This window comes from Papilio polytes, unplaced genomic scaffold, assembly GCF_000836215.1.
Source record: "Papilio polytes unplaced genomic scaffold, Ppol_1.0 DF823691.1, whole genome shotgun sequence".
NCBI classification, from domain to species: domain Eukaryota; kingdom Metazoa; phylum Arthropoda; class Insecta; order Lepidoptera; family Papilionidae; genus Papilio; species Papilio polytes.
Window position 1 is genome coordinate 1,745,835 of NW_013525513.1, and position 23,537 is coordinate 1,769,371.

General features: G+C 33.4%; 1 protein-coding gene across 8 annotated transcripts in view; it reads left to right on the plus strand.

The window, feature by feature from the left end:
• LOC106104251 (protein trachealess) overlaps positions 1-23,537 on the plus strand; it is a 144,144-nt gene that overhangs the window by 40,227 nt on the left and 80,380 nt on the right. For all 8 annotated transcript variants that reach the window (XM_013284236.1, XM_013284237.1, XM_013284235.1 and 5 more), the window contains exon 4: positions 4,713-4,760. In XM_013284236.1, coding sequence (XP_013139690.1) covers positions 4,713-4,760 — 48 coding nt within the window. The remainder of the gene's footprint in view (positions 1-4,712; positions 4,761-23,537) is intronic.

Consider the following 23,537-nt stretch of genomic DNA (forward strand, 5'->3'; position numbering starts at 1 on the left):
GTTTGATAAAACTTTTACTTGACACGTAATTGGTTTCTTATATATTCTCGTGTGCTAAAAAGATTCACAAAAATAAATATATTTCAACTTTATTTAATGCAATTTTTTAAATGCAAATGCAATTCTCAATTATTCATCAGTGACGCAGAAGTATGTCTTTTGTCCGACCACACTTTCGAATGTCCTTAAACTGTCATATTATAATTTACCACAAACATTTGCGTGATCTTAAAGTACCATTGTCTTTTACATCACCCCCGAACAATAAAGCGTGAAGGTAAAAAAATAAAATAAAGTAAGGGTCGAATGTCATGGCGTCATCGGTAGCTGAATTGTACTTAGTAGTACAAAGATGTCAGGGGTGTTAAACTTTGTCCCTTTGCGTCAAGTTTTATAGTATTAAAAAAATGAAATCTAAAAGAACTGGATATCGTCAAACGCTATTGCTATACAATTAAAATCTTAACATAAACGTGATTAACCATACAGCGACCTTTAACGTAGGTGAAAATTGGTTTCTGATAATTTTACGTTTTTCTAAAATTTCCTTTTTGAGACTACTATTAACTGTTAATCGTAAAAATTAAAACCTAATTTGGAACATCTAATCCGTATCTAGCAGTTCAAGACGTCCACAGTTCAACTGCCCTGTCGCATACGTCTCTCTTCGACGATAAATCCTCATTAGCCGCCCCCGGGTTTACGGCGCGCGATCCCACGGCGGCAGTAAAGCGGGCCGCGGTATTACTGTTGCATTACCCCTGACTTTTGTTCGACGTTGTTTCATCTGTAAGTGATTGGAGGTGCACATTTTTTTGATTAAACTTGCTAGAAGGAACCTTCAGGCTCACGAAAACTTTTGCTAGAATTTCCTATATCTCATGCAATTAGCAATGCCTTGTAAGACGTGATTTAAAATTTTAGATGAAAGAAGATATCTTGACAAGTAAAGATTAAATCTTTTCAAAATCAGGTCCAAATTTCTCCTGGACTAATATTGAGACTTGGACAAATGTGTATTTTATAAACAAAACCTTCCTAAGTCACTTACATAATTTCCCGATAAATAATTGACAGTACGCGAGGCGTGCGTCTCCAGAAACATTTTATATATTATTCAACCGATGTTGCCAGTGTTCTGTCATATTACCCTAATATTGGAGAAATATTCGGCGTTTGTGAGGGGAATGCGTTGCAAAATAGAACGTATTTTGTAGCAGGAAACGCGAATATTTGGCAATATTTAGTCCAAGAATATAAAATAAGAATACAGTTATGACCCTTACGTGTTGGCTTTAGTCATATTTGTCGGTTGTATATTAATAAAATAAATTTATTAATGTTAGAGGGTTCTCATACCACCATTAATTATAACCATACTTAATTTCATATGAAACAAGTCCATAGTTCCCTATTTCTTCAACTACATCTGGATGCTTTGAATGCCGATTGACTAATCAAGAAAAGTAACTTAGTGTAGACACAAACTAACAAATATAATAACATTCCCTTTATTATATTTCTCTGAGAAGTTAGTTATATCTGATCTCTGCCAAAACCGTTTGAATTTAAAAAAAACTTTTGTAACTCAACATAAAAAATGCCATGACCACTTAACATCTGATATAATTATAAAATCATAACGAATAGTGTTGTGACGCGATCAAAACACCCGGACACATTAATGAATCGTTAAGGTGGCTTTCAATTAGAGATTACTATTCGATTAGGGGTTTTCACTCACACCAGCGCATGCAAGGGGAACTAGCGAATTTTCCGGAGGGCGTTTGCAGTGTCACCTCACTAGCACGTGACGCCTCGCGACGAGCGCAGGCCTACGCGTTCTTTATTCAAAAGTTTCAGTTCCGTTTTCAACTTTTACGCGTAAAACGCGCGCGTAATCTTTGGTAGTTTTTAAAGTTTTTGGTAGAATTTAAGTGAGTTGAAATGTGAGACTGTCTGTTCTTTTGACATTTTTTGTATAGTTTTGTGCTGATATTTATATTTTAAAAATAATTTGCAGTGGTTTGTTTACATTTAAAGATATATCGTAAGATTGTTTTGAACTTGACATAACTTTACATTAAGTTTAGATTTTCTTTCGAGCTTATTTTCACATTAACTTATATACGGTCGGATACTTACTAATTATTATCGATAAATATTAACTACTCAGAATCTTTCGTACCTAACTCATAACTAAAGAATTGGTTAAGTTTAACGGTGTGATTAATTTGGCTGGAGAAGATAATCGTTGAGTTTTTAATTGAATTTTATAATGATAGATCAACTTTATCGAATTGTTTGTTATCAAGAGTTTTCCTTTATTGGTTCTTTGGGGGAAATTCTAAAGTTACAAATAACTAGTTTCCTTTAAACTTTTGTCGATCCTATCTTGTATAGGTTAATTTAAATACGTCTCCAGCTTCCTTGTTACTGAAAAAAGTGTTTGTGTCGGTAGCCTTTGGTGTGACGAAAGCATTGCGGTGTCTCTTTCATCTCGCCGCGGCTATCGAGAAGTCATTGCTGTCGGAATCGAATCGACGACAAATTGGTGGTTACGAATGCGGCGGTACATCGATTTGTGATCTGTCTTATTGCTAATAGGAAAGAAACTTCTTGATACTTTTTAATATTACTTAATTTAATTTAATACATGCTAAACAAATTCATAAAAATGTAAACTTCTTCGCTAGTATTGGTTTAACAATTCCAGTATATTTTTGACTCTTCGTCTTTAACAAATGGACAAAGTATACAAATTTAAAACTGTTAGAAAATATTTGTTTTTTTTTTAATATTTTAATAGTGAATTTACCGGAAAGTTTTAAAGATTCCTAGTTACGAAATTTTTTTAATTTACAATGTCAGTTTCCGCCACTAACATACAAGGTTTGAACAAATGTTTCAAGTATCAAGATTATTGTTTCGATCTATCAAACTATAATGCGTTACGCTAAATATCGGATCCAGAGACTCGCAACCCGTAAATAATCAAGTTAAATATGGACAAAAATACGAGACCATTTGATCGTATATTGTGATTTGGTTAATTATGTTGTTATAATCGAAATGGCTTTTTATATTATTGCTTCTTCGAATTACAATTTCTGTTGTAAAATTATTTTTGAATTTAAATCTAATCCCTTTTTTATTTTTAATAGATTCCTACCTTTTGTAACTAAAAAATGTTTGCAAAATATGACCAATTCAACTACATGCATAAAATTATTTCCCTGATCATAGCAAGCTAATTTCACGTAACTGTTTAGTGAAATTACCGCAAATGATTATTACCAATGATAAGTAAAATTAATATATTCAAGTTAAGCGCATTCGACGATCTGTTTCGAAAGGAGCGGCACATTCAAAGCTACAAACGAGCAAACAAAGGGATCCGAAAATCTTTTCAACAATGGAAAGGAAATAAATGCTAAAAAAAGCCACGAAGACTCATTATAGGTGCGTTTAAGAGGCTCGTTACGGGCGGAGGCTTGAAAAAAGGTCTCCGAGCGTTCCAATTTGGTATCTCTGCATGTCGCTGCGTGTGCGCAGCGGGCGCTAACGACATCTGTTGGTCACTAAGTGGAACTTTTGTTCGATTCGATTCGGTAGCGATCGGTTGTTGTCGGCTTCTTACTGATGTTTAGGGTTGACGTAGATTTTAACACGCTTCAAGTTCGAGTAAAAACATTTTTTTACAGTTACGTATTAAATTATAGAAGGTAAATTAACCTATGCTCTACGTAATTCTAATTCTAAGATATTTTTTATTCAAGGGGCATTCGTTTGTAATTTAACTTGAATGTAATACTTGGTTGAATCGAATTCCATCTCCATATAAAATAAAATAACGATTTATTTTTCACGAAGTATTTACGCGTATGTGTCAACCCTAATCAATACGTTTAGTTATAGTTGCGGTCTATTATATTATTGGAATGCGTTTTCAGTTTTGATTTTTTCGCCTTTCTCTGAAACATCCTATTCGTATTTATTTAAATGTTATATAACGTTTTGTTTTAGTAATTAGGAATCATAACAAGGTTAATTTAACATAGAAAAATGTATGCAGTGCCAATGGTAAACTTTTGCAGTCCGTACCATCTTGCTACTAGCCCTTATGTTCACAGTCCTGGTCTTGCAGAACAATATTGGTTGTAAGTATAATAAAAACATTAATACCCTTATAAAGAAAAAAATATATGCATTTTTGTGCGTAAGCGCGTGGTTTAGTTTCTTGTTTGTATTTTTTTTTATAATATAAGGTTGCAAACGAGCAAGCGGCCACGTGAATCCACCGAAATGGAAAGCGACCGCTGCCCGTAAACATCCGCAACTTCAGATGCGTTGCCTACCCTTAATTGACGGAGGAAGAGATGCACATAAAGAGGACATTTCCCCTTCATATGCGTCTCCTCCACCGTCAAATCTACTCTTCCTTTCTATCCTTACTACTTAAGAAAAGAGTGGAAAGGAAAAGGGACTAAAATTAGTGAACTCCCGATTCTTCTAAGTACAGTTAGCTTAAATTCATTTTCGTTTAGGGGTTGAATTTCCTTCAACATAGATTTATAACACACAGACTATTAATTCTTATAGTTTACCTTTTTGAACAATACGTATCATCATATAAGAAAATATAAAGCTTATCAATACTACTGTAAAATTCACAATTTCATGCAATTAAATTTTTTGTTATTTTGTTGCAGGAAACCGTCGGTAGATGGCGTTGGGAACGCTGCTTCGGTTAATAGTCGGTAAGTTGCTTCAGCAAAATTTAAATATATTTCTAATAAATGTTCTTATTTTATTTATAACGGAGCGCCAAGAGTTAATTATAGCAATTAGTAGAGGAATAAAATATTCTGGAAAATGATACATTTTCAACTCGAATTTTACGTATATATTTATTACGTACCTAGAGTATTTTAAAATTTAGCAATATTACTTAGATGAGAAACAAACAAGGTTTAACTTTACTGCGATTTTCCATGTAATAATTAAAATGTATCTTACTTACAACTTAAAAAAAATATTTTAGTTAACATAAGTATTCCATTGTAATAAAATATAATAAAGTAATTATGTTGCTTTAAAAGTAATTAGTTTCCTTTTTTTATAAATAATATTGCTAATTTCTACCAAATCCATGCAATAATAACCACATACCTTCACAAACATACAAAAAAAATCGTAATCATATCGCAATTTGCCGCCGAAAAACGTGTTATTCGAAACCAATCTCAATGATCGGTGTTGGGTCAATCCGGATACGGAGTGGCGCAGGTATCCAATAACCCAATCACTAAAAATGGTAATTTCCTTCCCGTTCTCACGGAGTAAGAGTTAAATATAGGAAGATCGACAAACCAATCGGTATACCAAAGGTAATACCAGAACTGGTATAAGTTTGCTACGTTACAGTTCTTAGAAAATAAAATTTGAAGTTCTTGTAATTGTCTATTGGTAACTTAATTCCTTTCATTTAACGTAAAGGTATCTTACTCGTTTACCTCCTTTATTAGAGGTAAAGTTATATTAAGAGCGTGCGCACATCTGAAACAAAACTATCGCATAAATGTTTAGTCGCGTTTTGATTCCTATGAGCATGGAGGTGCGCACACTACCCGATTTTTAGTTGTGCAACTAAACAGTTGAATTGGCTGCGAAACAATCGACAATCGGACAACAGTTGCGATAGTTTAGTCAAAGGTGTGCACTAAATAATACATTATAAATTACGTTTTAAAAAAACATAAATTGACACAGGAATTGTAGACTTATTATAGACATAAAATAGACTAATTTATAATACTATTCCGTTATTTAGTTTTAGATAGACTTAATTTCCAAACAGTCCACTCGTTTAGTATTCCCGGCGCGCGACCTTTAAGCCTCGGCTTAAGATACTGGCTAAAAATAATGAAAAACCCGCACTCCCGGATAAGCCTGGACAAATTAGATTTAGCCAGTCCCTGTGTGAATAATATTGTGCGACAAACACCAATCAAGTTTTTATAATTGCTTATATCTGAACAAAATATTAACTATCGGTTGTTATTCTAAAAGTCTTAAATTTGTTCATCTATACTATTATAATAAAGCGTAAATACACACTTCTTACCTAAGATGTAAGCAATTACAGCATGTTTTTGAATAATTCTTTATATAATAAAAAGCTCTATACTTACATCACGCTTTAGGCTATATATTTTCACGACATTAAACTTAGACATTTGCTATTGATAATTTGACAAGTTAAACAATAAAATTAAATTTTCATAACTTCATGTGGTTGAAACCGCATGGGAACAGCTAGTTTGGTTTAAAAATAAATCTTGTTAACGGGGAAACGTCGAATTCCTAATATGGTAGCCTATTTTACTTCTTACTAATATTATGGGAAAATTCGGATGAGTGGATGGATGTTTGTTAGAGTTTGTAGCCTAAATTTTCAAACGGATTTTGATGATATTTAGCTTAGATGTAAAGGATACTCTTAAAGAACACATAGGTCACTTGTTTTTGTTTTTTTTTAGTTCCACACAGGCGGAGCTACGAGCTACAGCTAGTGTTTCATATTTTTATTGGTAGTTATTATAATTTTGTTAAAAGTGTGAGACATGTGGTGAGATACACCGGTAGAGGTTCTAGAAAGAGGTAGATGGTGAAAGGTGACATGATCAAGAAGTGATGACTGAGATGATGGAAGACAGCTTAACCTGGATAACAAAAACATGGTTCGCTAACCCTATCAGTATAAGAACCTGACATAAGTTATTATGTGTGTTAGGGAATTATTTTGCTCATTTTAATGTATACGAAATATATCTAGTGGTAGGAATATTTTTGCTATTAAAATTGCCTCTTTATAACACTATCTTTAACTTCTGCATTTATTCTTCAAGCATTGTACTACAAAATATTCATTAATAACCTCTCGAATGCATTGTATCAATGATAAATCTCATAACACAATAGTCCTTTGCAATTACGACTCGCCTGGTAAGGGACAATAATCGAAAATGACCGATGCAATCGATTCCTGACATCTCGATATATCGACTATTTGCTCGATTGCTTTATTGTTATTGTATAACCGATTTTCGCTTTTAGTGATGTGAAGAGATTTAATTACAATAATAATTTAATAATGTTTTAATGAAAAAGAGTTTGTCTAGTACGTAACAAATAAACTCAAAAACTACAAGATTATTAAAATGATTTTGCCATTAGAAAGCTACGTTATCACTGAGTAACATATGATTTTTTCTTTTTTTTTTAATATCGCGCGGACGATGTCTGGAGCAAAATTTAGTATTTTTACAGACTAACTGTCCCCCTTAACTTCTTCAACGTCAAGTTGAAATAAAGTGGCCAATGTTATTCACGCTAACATCAGTTACCTTCTATTAAAAGTGCTTTCGAAATCAAGCTGTTCCGGAGATTTTTTTTGTTATAAGTAACAAATGCATTATGTGCTTGAAACTTTTATATTCGGTACAAACACCGAAGTGTTGGAAATGGTTTAATTGGGTGTTTCATAGACATTCTAAGCAAATAAAATCACAAAATCATTTATTTAAATCAAATGACATCAACATTCGTAAAACCCTAGTTTCATGTAAAATCGTTTTTCACAGTTAAGATACTAAGAAGTCTCTATATGCTCAGTTTCTGAAGTCAGGTGATTTTTCACTGAGCTACTAAAATAGGAAAAACTTCACACCACTAGTACGCTGGTCACGTGCCCCTTTGTGCGAGAGAGAGCGCTGAAACCCAATTCAATTATATGCAAGAGTGAGTGAGATGGAATGCTTGATATATTACTAATATTACTTCGAAGTTGCCCATCTTAGTGTAGAATATAATAATTCAGAAAAAATGATTTTATTATGTGTATACTAGCTTTTACCCACGACTCTGGTTGCGTGGAATTTAACGAAAACAAAAATAGTAGCCTATGTGTTCTAGACTCTGCTCTACATTTGTGACAAATTTTACCAAGATCTGTGGAACTGTTAAGGCGGCAAATTCTAACAAACATCTGTCCATCCATCTAAACTTTTGCATATGTAATATTATCAAGAATATGGTAATTTTAAAATGTAGTAAATATACTTGAAGTAAGAACATTGAATGAGAAAGTTTAAAATAAAACTTGACTTGTATGGAAGTGTTTATGACAAAATTTTTTGCGACCTAATCCAAAGTAACAAGTTAGTAAAACGTTTAGAAAAGGGATATCTTTTTAATTCAAGAACACCATTTAACCAAGAAAATTAAGTATCCAAGAAGGTTTAAAAACATTTTTTTCAAGTAAGTATTTGTAAAGAATTGTATTCATAATATTAAAAAATACCAGACCTCCGCTGTATCGGCATTTGCATACGAATGCTGTCTTTGTGAGATCTATTCAAGTCGACTTCTTTCATAAGACATTCTCTGACACTTTAAATAGTATTGGAGATTAAAATACCCCTCACTTTTTTCAATTCCTCCTATTAGTTCACACTCTGTAGTAATTTTATCGTATACCAGTTATTAAGAACTAGATATTCCTCGCGTTTTCGTCCGCGTGAAATTGGAAAATAATCAAAAAATATAGCCTATGTTACTCACAGATAAACTACCTTTCTAACGGTGAAAGAATTTTTTAAATTGGCACAGTATTTTTTACGTGAATCGAATACATACAAAGTACAAATCTTTCTTCTATATAATATTAGTATAGAACATTGCAATCGTTAAATGAACAATACCAAATCCTTTAATGTAGATAAAATCTCCGCTAAAGATACGACTTTGAGTGTGAAGGTTGATGTAATTTTAAACTTCAAATGTATTTTTTTTACGTTTTACGAATTGACATAATCACAGCACTCATTAAAACACTTTGTACATGTTTTACGTCAGAAGAAACTTCAACATTTAATAATCGCCTCAAGAGAAATACATGTTATTCACACTTACTTTTAAATCTCTAATTGTTTCTAGTTGAATAGTAAACATAGATTAATCTTGATCTGTTTTACAATTGATGGTCAAAGTAACAATACAAGATATATTAACATACAGGGCCATTTATCTACATTCCCATTGTCCCTTCTTACTGCGCTATCTGATAGATACACTATAGATAAGGCATCTCTAAACAATTAGGTACTCTGTACTTGTTTAAGTTGTAAATTCGATTAACTAAGATCTGATAATATAAGAAAATTAGCTGTTGTCCGCGACTTTGTCCATGCAATATAAGGATAAAAAAGTAGCCAATAACATGCCCGTCAGCTATCCTTCAGTGAAAGTCCTGTCGGAATCGGCCCAGCCGTTTCGGAGATGACCCAAACCAAACGAGGTATGCGGCCAGACAGACATACAGACAATCTTCCTGAAATCTGGAGTTTTTGTTTTGATATTACAAACAGACACTCCAATTTTATTATATGTATAGAGAAGTAGAAGAAATATTTTTAAAATTTTCTAGTCAATTTCGCAAACAACTTGTATAGTTTAAAGTAATTACTGAATGTTAAAATTTATCGCTACGATTATAACGCAGTTTGACTCTTGACTGCTGTTTTTAATTCCAGCATTAGTTATATGAAACGAAAGTAGAATGTGGATATTCCACAAAATTTTAAAAGGAAACATTGATTATTGACAAATACCACAATCAAAAATATGTGTTAAGATTGAATGTGGATGGCTACAAAGGAAGAGGAAGACCGAAGAAAGTATGGATGGATTGTGTGAAAGTGGATATGCTTAAGAAAGGAGTGGATTCAGATATGACGGCTGATAGAGATGTATGGAAGAGCAGCACATACTGTGCCGACCCTCCATAAGGGATAAGGGCAAGTGGATGATGACCACAATCAAAAATATGTTTCAGTTATAAAAACCACTTTAGTTTCAGAAACCAAAACTTGATCTTTTAATTTCTCCCACGAAATACTTACTATTCCTTTCATCTTGTCTCCTTTAGCCTCTTCTCACTTAGACTCACTGTTTTTAGAGACTTGTCTTATCCGTATAGTTCTAACGTTGTCAGATAATTAAAACAGATGCGTATTGGGTGCATTAATTTATACTTTTTTTTCTTTGGCACTTTTAATTTGTCGGCGCCGGGTGTTTTGCATAAATTCCTTTGTTTCTTGCGAAGAGCAGAAATGTTAAAACGGCCCAATTAGTGGGGCGGAGTAATTTATTTAGTCTTAATAAGAGAATTTGGTAATTCTTTTTCCGTGCGATGCGTACTTTTCGTGTTCGTATCTTTTCTTTGTGTAGAAACAAAGTTCCTTTTATTATAAAAATTGAGTTTAATTCTGGAAATCCACATTTAGTCCCGTATTAATTTATTTTATCAATTACAAAGAGAATTTGGAACATTATTAAGATAGTTTTACACTTGTAAAAATGCAAGATTTCCTAATAACAAGTGAAATTATTCTTTTCTCGGACCTTTAACTTGTTGGGGCTTGAATTGCCATCGATTTTTTATTATTATTTTTTTTTACCAAAATAACACAATATTCTAGTTCAATTTTCTATACTATGTTACAAAGTAAATCATTTCGCAATAAAATAATCTAACACAGAAATGCTCTTACATTTCCACAGGCACGTAGTGACCCTCTAAAAATTATTCCGCACAGTTGCATTTATATCATACCATTTTGAACTATATTTCAATGGGATAAAGATCATATTTCTTTATTAAATGGATGTTCGGTAAATGAAGCGAAATTGTCCCTCCTGGCTATTAGCTCGAGGATTAGTGAATTGATCCCGGGCATCGGATGACCAACGTCATATTGTTATAGCAGGATTTAGACACTTGTTGGAGGTTTAATATCTATATTTGTATAGTAAAATATCCTCTAACATTGCCTGCCTTTGTTAAAAAGATGACTAAAGATTAAAACCGTACTATTTTTAACAGTGGTAGAGCCCGCTTTAACATCTTCGCATGAATGGGCCGGCAGGCCCGGTGTAATACCACGACTACACAGAAAACAGGCGTGAAGTGGAAGCAATGCCGCGGTTCGTCTGATGAGTGTGGTGCCGAAGGCCCAATTTTAGTTCCTTTCCACCCTTTTCTTAAGAGGTAAGGATGGCAAGGAAAAGTGGATTTGACGGTGGAGGAGACGCATAGAAAGGGGAAATGTCCTCTTTATGTGCGTCTCCTCCTCCGTTAATTAAGGGTAGGCAATGCATCTGCAATTGCGGATGTTTATGGGCAGCGGTCGCTTTCCATTTCGGTGGCTTCAGGTGGCCGCTTGCTCGTTTGCCACCTAATGTTATAAAAAAAACGTAAATTTTTAACTATTTACGTGTTTGAGAACAGAAAAAGTCTTGAAAAATCTGTCTTATTCTGGTAAATTCATCTCTAACATAACCTTTGTGTCAACTGGATCGACAAAAACTTATCACTCATGACAAAAAACTCTCTTCAATAGTCATATAAATCATATTTTATCACAACAGAATAAAATATCACTAAAAGAAACATGACAGTAGCGTCACTTAACACCATCTTGTCAAAGATTAAAAAAACTTAAAAGAACGCCGACTAAACAATCAGACCGAGCTCCATTAATCAGAGGCCAGAGGGCGGGAAGGTAGTTAATCAAAGTATCACAATATGACGACAATAATAGTCTTATGAATATTTATAAGAGAATTAGGCGCGCGTACCAAGATTGGAGACGGTGTGCATTTACATTTTGACTTGTGTTTCTTTTGCTATATTTTATCTGACCTCTTCAATATTGTATAAATGAAGCTACGTATGCATCTAAAATGCAACATCTTAGTTAATAGTTTTTAGTACTTTAAACGATGAGAAAATAATTTATGTTCTACAGTTAATAGAAAATGTGGAGGTACACCGGTACACCGATGGCTTGCGTGAAAGGTGACATGATCAAGAAGGGAGTAATGACTGAGATGATGTATGATGAGTTATTTGGAGGACGACAACCCGGTGCGACTCTACTGAAGTAGGACTTTTACCGCGTCAAAAAGCTCAAAGAATATATAATCAACAGTCATGACAGATTATTATTCTTTATTAACATAGTTAAAAACAAACAGCTTTCATCTAAAACTCCTTGTTATCTTTAAAGAGGGTGCAGAATTCAAATTGTTTGATTAATTAACTTAATAATTTGGATGAGACGTGATAATATTAATAACTTCACAGTATTGTCGCACGTCAACTTTAATCGTTGAAGATTTGTCTTGGTGTATCACGAGCTTTATAAAATTAGCACCCCTTTTACGCTTTTAACTAACAATTTAAACAATGGCAGTTCACAGATACTTGGAACTCTGCCTTTTGTGTTTCTGGAAGTACTGACTTATATTAGACAAGTCTAAGATAATATCTGTGTCATGGATGTCACCAGCCGATTATCTAGGCTATGTCTAGGGTAGGGGGGTATCGACCATTAAAAATCGCCTTTTTCGATAATTGATTTTACAATTTTCGATACTCTATCTGCCTCCCGGTCTTTAAGACGCCCGTGGTTTTTGCATATGTGTATTTTTCTTGTATGTGTTTGTTTGCTTAAATGCAGTAACGGTATTTTACAGCTAAACGTTTTTGTTTACAAATATTTGACTTTATCCTTCATGTAGGTATGTGTGACATTGGTTGCGTTGTGCATAAACAAAGAGTATCCTTGCATATCGGGAAGCAAATTGGATAATGCTAATTCCCTGAATTTGATTTAAGACTTCAAACTTCAATAATCAAAGCAAGTCCCAGGCGTGCGCCGGCAAGGTGTCGGAGATCTTGAACGATCAAAGATTACATTCTATGTTGTACGTAGACAGGACATTTCCTAGAACATTTTTCTCTAAGGAATTTATTTTTATTATAAAGACGTGGTCATTTTTTCTTTTAGACATCTTGTAGTTCTATCACTTTTTATTTTTGTATTTTCTTGACTCACTTGCATAAATATTATCACATTATTTTCTCATCCCTATTAAAAAACAAATGTCGATATAACGAAAAGCGAAACATTTGCTTGCATTTCTAAAACAACTCAACTCTAAATATTTCTAAAAGTAAATTTAACGAAAAAAAAAAACATTTTCAAACTGACTCGAAGCAATTTAATTTTCTAAGACTGTGACATTTTCAAGTAGACTGAGTATCGTATCTTTTTTCATTCTTAATCTTTGCCAAGATTTCGGGTATGGTTGGATTTAGCTAACATATGTAGTGCAAGGCAGGGGTGGAATCGGAACATAAATAATAATTCCCGCCCCGTCTCGGCCGCGAGATAAATCGACATATGCTAATATGATGCCAAATTATTTATCGAGGGGTAAACCTTATCGATGCTGGTGCCGGAGAAATGGACGTATTTGATTATTTCGTTAAGACATCGAAAATTCTATTTTCTCAATATTAACGAATAACTAATCTATACATACATATAATAAAATTGGACTGTCCGTTTGTGAAATCAAAAGAAAAATTCCAGATTTCGGGAAGATGATGTATTTGCGTTGCTGATAACAAAAATCGCATTTAAATTTTTTTTCTGTGTTTGTCTGTTCACAAACCGCGTTTGTTCCGGGCAATCTCCGAAACGGCTGGGCCGATTTCGACCGGACTTTCACTGAAGGGTAGCTGACATAGACGGGCATTTTATAGGCTATTATCTTAATATTGCGTTGACGAAGTCGCGGGCAACAGCTAGTAATAGAATAAAATATATCATCAAGAAGGTTTAATTATAATAACGGTCGAATACGGCAACAAATCTTAAACAATTCGTTTCATTAGTGCCGCTTATGATTTGACAGACGTTAAAATGTTAATAGAAATTGTAGATTAAACGTGGGTTTACTTTGACACTGTCGCATATTTAAATACAGATTCGTAAGAGTGTACGTAGTAGAAAATTTAAAGGATTAACACTGATTATCTTTAAATACTAAAATTCATATTTTCTTGATATTAAAAGAGACGCGAGAAAGAAAAACCAAAATTTATTTTCGCCCTTTTTCTTGTACAGCGAATCTAATATGTGCCCCCCTCCCCGGCACCCCCGGCGACTGATAAAGTGACTTTTCTTAAGCCAATACTCTGTTGTTTTATTGAAGTTATTTGTCAAACACTCCCTTTCTCTTCATAAGACCCTTTACATGTTTACGTGTAATTGATGTTTTCTTTGATAAGCGCCATCTAGTGATTGACTTTTACTAGAAGTTTATAAAGGCCATGTTGAATTCACACATCCGATTTGTAACATTATTATTTCTGCAAAGTTGAAGTACAAATGAACTTTTTACATGACTAGTTTTCCGGAAACTCGAGACATCTGACTGTAGCAAGTTATTAAGCCCCTTAACTCCTATCTCAATTCTCTTTCCTGTTAATTTCCCTTATGTAAATTTTTGGGTGACAGTTACGTTGGTGGATAGATTTCTATGTAATATTTTATTACTTGTTTAAAGACTTGACGAATATATTAATACAAGCGAAAATTCATTATTCAGTTTCCATATTTTTACCTCTGCTATAAAAAATACGATAACGAAATCTATTTGAAAGTCATGTATATTTGTGGTAGATTTTAGTTTTAAAATTATCTTTGACTCTAATACTTTTATTTGTATTTTTTTTTATAAATACAAGTCGTCTAATAAACGTATTACCCTTACAATAGCCATCTCAATTTTCAAAATCCTCTATAAAGTGAAATTCGTAACTCGTAACTTAACTGATGTTTAACCGAGCGTCATATTTCGGCCCATTTGAGTTATGATGCACAGTTTTAATCAGAACGGTTCAACTTAACTGCCGCATTTGCATGCGGATAAGTTATTCCGTTACATTTAACTATGAATTTTAACTTATGGTTACGATGCGTTTAGGACTTTATTCTTATTTCTTTTTTTTCTCTTTATATCAACGAGAATAAACACTAACGTATTTCTTATTTAATAAATTTTGAAGTAAATTTACAACATAAGAAATTATAAAAATACTAGCTTTCGCCCATGACTCTGTCTGCGTGGAATTGTAAAAAACAAAAGTGGATAGCCTATATGTTTTTCCAGATTATCCTCTACATCTGTGTCGAATTTCTCAAAATCCGTTCAGCCGTTTAGGCTGCAAACTCTAACAAACATCCATCTGCCCATCTAAACTTTCACATTTATAATATTAGTAAGAAGATTGATTTTTTAACATATAAACATAATTCAGTCTATATCTAAGTAAAAGATCTTATCTCTTATTCATATAATTAATAGAAGCAATATCGCTGTTAGATCTCTGGAGGCTCCAGGTCTAAGTTTATTGCATACGTGGCATGCAACATTAATTCATAGAGTAACTTAAGTATGGAGCTTCATTTACGATAACGGATTTAAGGTGCATTTAATTACATGCATTAAAAAATAAAAGATTATGTCCTGCTAGTACACAAAAGTACATAGTACTATACTATTAGTACATTGTACAAAATGTATGAGTTGTGAGAGGAACTCTTTTCTATTTGACTTCCTATTTCGGGTCTGCTCCTTTGAAAATTCTTTAATAAAAACTTCAGATTATTTTTTTTCGTACTTGTGAAGACAGTATTATAGTATAGTACACGTTTCATACTTTCATTTTAATGCATTACTAAATTAAACTAATAGACAGATTCTTCCCCTTAAGATAGCGGAAGGCTAATCGGAGTTCACTGCAGGGACTTTATGCATAGATGTGGGCCAAAGTTCACGATCCTCTCTTGTTTAATGGATGTGTGTTTGTCGTTTGAATGCATTTCTAATATACTGTTTGTAACATTTCGTTTATTCTTACTAATAACTGCTTATATCCCGTGACTTCCACAGAGTTATACACTAAGACATTTAGTTTAATTCTTCGGAACTAACAACTGTTTTTTTTTTAATTTTTCCAACAAAATTTTTAATGATAAATATTTTATAACTTAACTGGATCTAAGTAACTTCTTTATTTAAAGTTATTAGATAACGAATGTCAATACTGTGGACATGTAACAATAATGTACACGTAATCCAAAAGTCGTCAGCATTAGCACAAAAACTGGGATGTCTGCACGCAATAAAACAATAATTAAATCCGCCCCTGTGCGGAGGGTCGGCAACAATCCAATTTGCCTTTACGACTGTCGACTTACGTAATACGCTGCACTAGCATTTTTAAAGCATTCACCTTTCTCAATATCATGGAAAGTTAACACTTGCGATGCACTACGATATAATGCATTAAAGTGGACTTGCAAATCAAATCGGCGGCATTGAAAGTGTTAAGTTCTCCATCTATCTATCTATATATGTAATGTATAAACATTGTAGTTATTCCTTTTTTTATCCGATTGACAAAGAGAATTAATGTTTTTTCGCGCGTATTTATATTTGTTTTTATGTATGTAAATTCCATTGATAGGGTCTAGAATAAACTGATTTTAATAAATGAGGAGGTTAGATTCAACATCTTTCACGGAGTGTAATAGATCATAGGACTACAGGGGGGATTTTTTAAAGTAACAAATAATGTTATTAAATAAAATATTATTATAGCTGTTGCTCGCGACTTCGCTTCCGTGACATTAAAAAAATAATAAAAGAATAGCCTATGTTGCTCACTGATAAAGTAGCTTTTTAACGGTAAAACAATTTTTGAATTCGGTCCAGTAGTTTTTGAGTTATTTCAATACGTACAAAAATGTAAATCTTTCCTCTTTATTATATTAGTATAGAAGGTTCATACGTTGTTGCTTTTCACAACACAGTCTTTCCCAACGTCACTTAAAACGAAATAACACAAGTTGTTAAGACGCGAGAACCTTCGCCACTCATTAAGAGGTATTAAAACATCCCTTAACTGACATTATGGCCAAAGTTGTCCCAGCTATGACGCACTGGGGATTTTTCACGCGTCTTCTTAACTTGCTAAGAAAGGATTATAATGTCGGGATAAGTTACACTTAAGTATGGCTTGCGACTTCTTAAGATTATATAGGATTGTGTTTTAAGATTTGTTGCTGTTTTAAAAAATTTACAACTTCAATAGCAAAGAAAACTGAATGTTACCTCTAATAAAGTAACCTCTAAAGTTTGACATTAATCCTTGATTTTTTTAATCACACAGTTATAAAAAAATTACTTGTCCTTATAATAAAGTTAATCTAGTAAATATCTTTTAATCACATCGCCAATTAATCTCAAGTGGAGCTGGCAATATATGGACCGTCTATTTTGAAAGAGGTGTAAGTCCATTATCTCTTGTTTCGAGAAAACGAGAGGTTTGCATTTGTTTTTTCAAAAAATTAGGCAAATTGCATGAATCTGACATTGACTCTATTGTTTTATAAAGATTCAATTTAATTATATTATATAAGACTAGCTGTAGCTCGCGACTTCGCCAGGTTCAAATAAAAATAGCCTACGCTACTCACTGATAACGCAGTTTTCTAATGGTGAAAAAATTTTTGAAATCTGCCCGGTATATTTTGAGTTATTACAATACATACAAAAATACAAATATTTCCTCTTTATAATATTAGTATAGATAAAGTCAAAAAAATATTTGAAATCAATCATTTTTCTCGTAGAAAATCTTCAATCTTCTGATAACTAATACAGAATATAGCTTTAGAATACTCGGAAAACATTTACAGCGTAATAAATGCATCACAAAGAGACATCGACAATGATCGGAACTCATAGAAAGACGTCGAGCGGAATGGAAATCCGAACGTCTTTCACCAAAAAGGCATTTTCTGATAACAGCTAGCGCTCAATACGAGCATTCCTTACAATGCAATCGACCCATTATAAGGAACTCAATCTCTTGTATGGGAAAAATTGGTACTTTTTCCAATGTACACACTCCCTTAGACAAAACAATATCAATCTTATTGGTATGTGTTAAGGTTGGGTTTACTCTAGCGTTCACTTATGGGGTCAAATTTAAAGCGAAATCAAATTTTTGTCTACTCATTCTAAGAGTCATATTCGAATGATCGATGCTTGAATTAAAGTTGTCGGAATGTACGTCCCAGTCGATGACAAGCAGACGTTGTTTAGTGAAATGTGCAATCGTATAGAAAAAGGATCTTCGATGGAATACGGGATTGTATTATCCGATATTGTTATACGACAGTCGATTGTTAGTGAGTTTTCGTGCGAAAAAATGTCGAATACGAAGGCGTTATGGGTTCGGCGATTTCATCGCGAATCTCGATTCAACGAAGTGATTTAATTAAACGATTTATTGATTAGTATTGTTATCTCGCTCGTGTAGTGTTATTTTATATTAAAAAAGTGAATAAAAAGATGGAAGCTTTTATTAGAAAATCCCGATGTATTTGATATCCAATTAAGCTTTTAGAATATTTAACGTGAAGACATTTAGCGCAAGCAAGTAATGCAAGAACTGTAAACGAGGGGTACCGCGTATTTAATTTTAAATTTTTATTTTGAATTTCATTTATTATACCAGGATAAAACATTTAACCATAATTAATTTACTAGTGTATTTAGTAACATTTATTTTATTTAAAATATTTCGTAATATATCGAACAACAAAAACTTTATTTAGAAACAAAAATGAAATACTATCGAAGCGTATTTATTATTTATCAATAGCATAAATTATTGAATACAGTGAGGCGGTCCGACTGACCCTTGCAATGCGAGGGTCACTTTACGAGCACATCTCTATCTCGATGTACCGAGATGGACTCATAAATAGATGAACTCAATCCTATACTGTTTATACAATTTTTATTACGATCAGTCGTTTATATTGCACTAGCTGTAGCTTGCGACGTCACCCGCGTTAAATTAATAAACAAAAGAAAATATAACCTATGTTACTCACTGATAACGTAGCTTTTTAATTCAATACATAAAAAATACAAATCTTTCCCCATTATGATATTAGTATATTAGATTAAATAATTGTGTACAATAATGAAAAGAATAAAAGATTCCTTTGCTAAAATATTTAATGAAAAAAAAACGAAACTACACAGAAAAAGTCATAAAATGTTAAGTGCTCTAAAATCATCCAATTATTTTTTTATGGAAACAACAAGTCACCTTTAAAATTGACTAAGTTTGCTGATGTTTTATATTAGTTAATTTAAAGTAAAATAATTTTTTGCAGCTTTCTTTGTAACCGGAGTAAACTAAAACTCAACAATATTAACAATTGAAACAGACGAGTTCCTTCAGGAGCCATTGGAATAATCCAAAAGCCACCGTCTTACTGCGAGGTGCTCAGTTTAACCTCGAAATGTTCTAAAACTGCGAGAAAAAAGGACAATAACATTTATCCTAATCCTTTAAACTGCATGTCCCGAGTAGATTGCTTTTGTGGGTTTGGTACAAGTCACAAGCTTAAGCGAAAATAGTATCGGAAAATAATAAACATGTAAATGTTAACGGTAGCCTTTTCATGTTGTAATTTCTTACAAAGAACATAATTACGAAGACTAACAGAGAAGTGTAAAAAAATTGCAATTGTAGAAAACAATTAAATGCTATATTTTCCGCAATATGGTTTAGTAGACGTACATTTTTGATTTTAGTAGATTAATGAAATAGCTCCAACTTTTTTGCCCCATTTCTCTTAGCAAAACTTATCCGGACACGTAATTTGTACCAAAGTTAGATCCCGACATAATTAAGAAAACATTTTACTATGCAAATATATGTTAAAGAAATTCTAAAATCGCTGTGTCTTACAACTTAAACTATATCCCATTACGATTGTCTTAACCGAAAATCGAATCATCTAAAAATGCATCAGATAGTCCAGTAGTGGACGGTTATGTCTCATAAAATTCCTCGAGGATTGTCGATAAACGTTTGTTAGGTCGGAACGGGATCGTAAATGGTGCATTGAGGACATAAAATGCGGTCACCTTCCGATAGACTTCCCAGTGCGTTTCTCGCAAACTGTTTTATTTAAAATACTTTTGTCTTATGACAAAGTTTTTTTTTTTGTCGATATGAAATTAGACTGTTTAACTAATATGATATTAAGTCATCATCATCATCTCCCCTGCCTTATCCTACTCCCGTAGGGTCGGCGCACAGGGTTTTCGTCCTCCATAGCACTCTATCATCCGTCATCTCAGTCATCACTCCCTTATTGATCATGTCACCTTTCACGCAATCCATCCATCTTTTTCTAGGTCTACCTTTACCGGTGTACCCCTCCACATTCATAATAAACGTCCGTCCTGTTTGCGATTCATCCCTCATAACCACATACATACCACTCTAACCTTTTACTCCTTATTTTCTTAATATGATATTAGTAATATAAATAATTTAATTGAAATTATCTTGAAGTGAAGTTGGGTTTTTGTTGCATATATGTATGTATTTAAAATTTTTGAAAATATCTTGTTCTGTATTTTCTGTAACGTAACTAATACAAGATAAAGAAAATTGGTAAAAAGCGTATTGCAATTTACCTCTGTCTGTTCCTCTTTTAAATATAGCCCACGTTGATACTCAAGTTAGAAATTATTCAATATGTTTAATAAAACATTGATCTTTGGAATTTAGTGATAGATATATTGCAAAGACAATATAAAAAGGACATAATACAAGAACATGGCAACCCCCCGGAGCGGCAGAGCTATCACTTCCCTACACAACAAAAACACTAAAATGATATTACCACTATATAGGGTACATCCAAAATAGGTAAAGTAAGTTTATTATAGCAACCAGGTTCATAGATTATGCCACAGAGTAATAAAACAAGTTCCAAGACAACCGGCCAATATTTTAAAATTCGCATCCAAGCAGAGAATCTTCATTTTGTCTGTGTGACACTGAGTGACATCTCTGATTGTAGTTGGTCTTAGTTTAAGCAGTTTGAAGTCTAGTTTTTTCTCGTTACTAGTTTTCTGCGCATACGTTGAATGTCTTACGTATATCTTTGATATAACGTAATTGATCTATTATTTTGTATCTTATGTATTTTAGTGGCTTATTGAAGTATGTTTCGGATTAATTAAGTGCGCGTTTCGATTCCTATGACCTTATATGGAGGCACACTACACGATTTTTAGTTTTGCAACTAAACAGTTGAATTGGTTGTGAAACAATCGACAATCGTACAGCCGTTGTGCGAATGTTTAGTCAAAGATGTACGCCCACCTTGAATAATGTTATGCAATATGATTATTTGTTCGAAATTGAAATGTTTTAGGCAAATATTTACTGTAAAAGTGTTGTTTCAAATAAGCTTCATACAGCAAAATTACAATTCCTGCAGTATTAATCAAATATTCGTTGATTTTAATATTAGTATTTTCGTTATCGCATCGTACATAAAATTTATAATTATTTTTTTATAATTCGCTTACTCAAAGTTCTATTTATATTGAAAGCAAAGTTATTGTATTTGAAACATCTTGATCTTTTTAATAAAACATTTTGTTAGTTATAGCGTTAGATCGGATAGGGCTGGAGGTGAGCGCAATATTTCGGGTATCGGAGATAAAGCTAAGTCGGCCTGGGGTCAGTCGATCGGCAAATTATGTAAAGTATCCGGTCATTACGGACACTACTGACGGGCCCATATCCTTGTAGTGCGATCGACAAACCTTGATCCTTTGGTTACTTTTCAAAATGTTAGTAAACATTTTAACAGTGGTAGAGCCCGCTTTAACATCTTCGTACGAATGGGCCGGCTCGCCCGGTGTAATACCACGACCACACAGAAAACAGGCGTGAAGTGGAAGCAATTCCGCGTTTCGTCTGAAGGGTTGTGGTGCCGAAGGCCTATTTTTAGTAACTTTCCCTTTCCACCCTTTTCGTCAGAGGAAAGTGTGGAAAAGAAAAGTGTATTTGACGGTGAAGGAGACACATAGGAAGAGGAAATTTCCTCTTTATGTGCGTCTGCTCCTCCGTCAATTAAGGGTAGGCAACGCATCTGCAATTGCGGATGTCTATGGGCAGCGGTCGCTTTCCATTTCGGTTTATTCAGGTGACCGCTTGATCGTTTGCTACCTTATATTATAAAAAATATACTTAACAGATGGCAAAAGGGGTAAGCATAACCGATACTGAATACATACACCATGTAGGCAAAACTAGCATTTCACTATATTAATAATTCTATACCAGTATTTGTCACTATTTAACATAGTTTTAATTTTTACATAAAAATTTCATAACATCATATTTACTCTCTTATATTCTCCTGAAGTGTAGGATTCTGTCTTAATACTGAAAATACAAAAGAAAAGTCGTTAACGTTTTTAATTTCTTTAAGCATAATCTATGCTAAATAGTAACCCTAACTAAAAGTAAATAAGCCTTTTACATGCATAGGCAAGTAGCCTTTGAAAGTACTACAATCAAATAGGATCAAGACCAATCAATCGTAGTATAGTCTGACTTGTTCGCCGCATGCGAGTTACTGCGGCCGTATTGAGGGTAGTTTTATTAAGAATTACAATTATTTATTTACAGTGGGCAATGTCCGATCTCACATATATATGCTAATATATGTCTATTTGTTTCCACTCAGGGTCAGATGATGGTATATTTATTTAATAGTATTGGCCATGGATAATATTGTGTTAAGTTTGTTTGATAAATTATTTACTTTAACAGCGGTAGAGCCCGCTTTAACGTCTTCGCACGAATGGGCCTGGTCGCCAGGCCGTGAAGTGGAAGCAATTCCGCGTTTCGTCTGATGAGTGTGGTGCCCTAGGCCTAATTTTGGTGCCTTTCCCTTTCCACCCTTTTCTTAAGAGGAAAGGATGAGAAGGAAAAGTGAATTTGACAGTGGAGGAGACACAAAGAAAGGGGAAATGTCCTCTTTATGTGTGTCTCCTCCGTCAATTAAGGGTAGGCAACGCATCTGCAATTGCGGATGTTTATGGGCAGCGGTCGCTTTCCATTTCGTGGGATTCAGGTGGCCGCTTGCTCGTTTGCCAACTTATATTATAAAAAAAATACTTGTAATAAAATAAAAACGTGTGACGTTTGCATTACTATTGACCAGTATTTGTTATTTAAAGTAAGTACAAAAAACCGGTTACAACACTAAGAGGATAATCAATATTCAGTTGTAATATCGATGTTATTGTTTATTTGTATTTTTAGTTGTTGCTCGCGACATCGACCGCGTCGAAATAAAACATGTTACTGATAACATAGCTCTTTTATGAAGATAGAAATTTAAAAACAAAACATACAAAAAAACACAAATCTTTCTGCTTTATAATGTAAGTATACATATAGATAAATTTCACTTTAGTATTAGACTTCTTAAGATTAAAATCTCATTGAAAACTAATTTTCGTCATGTTTGTCAAATCAGAAATTTCCGAAGCTCTTATCAAAGTAAATAACCTTGTTAGATCGACTCGCGATATTATGCAAATCTTATTATTCATACTGTTTTTGGAAAGGGAGCGCAACGGAAAAGAGCCCTCTAATCATACACTACCAACCTTGTATGCTTTGCTTATGACCTATTCCAATTTTATCC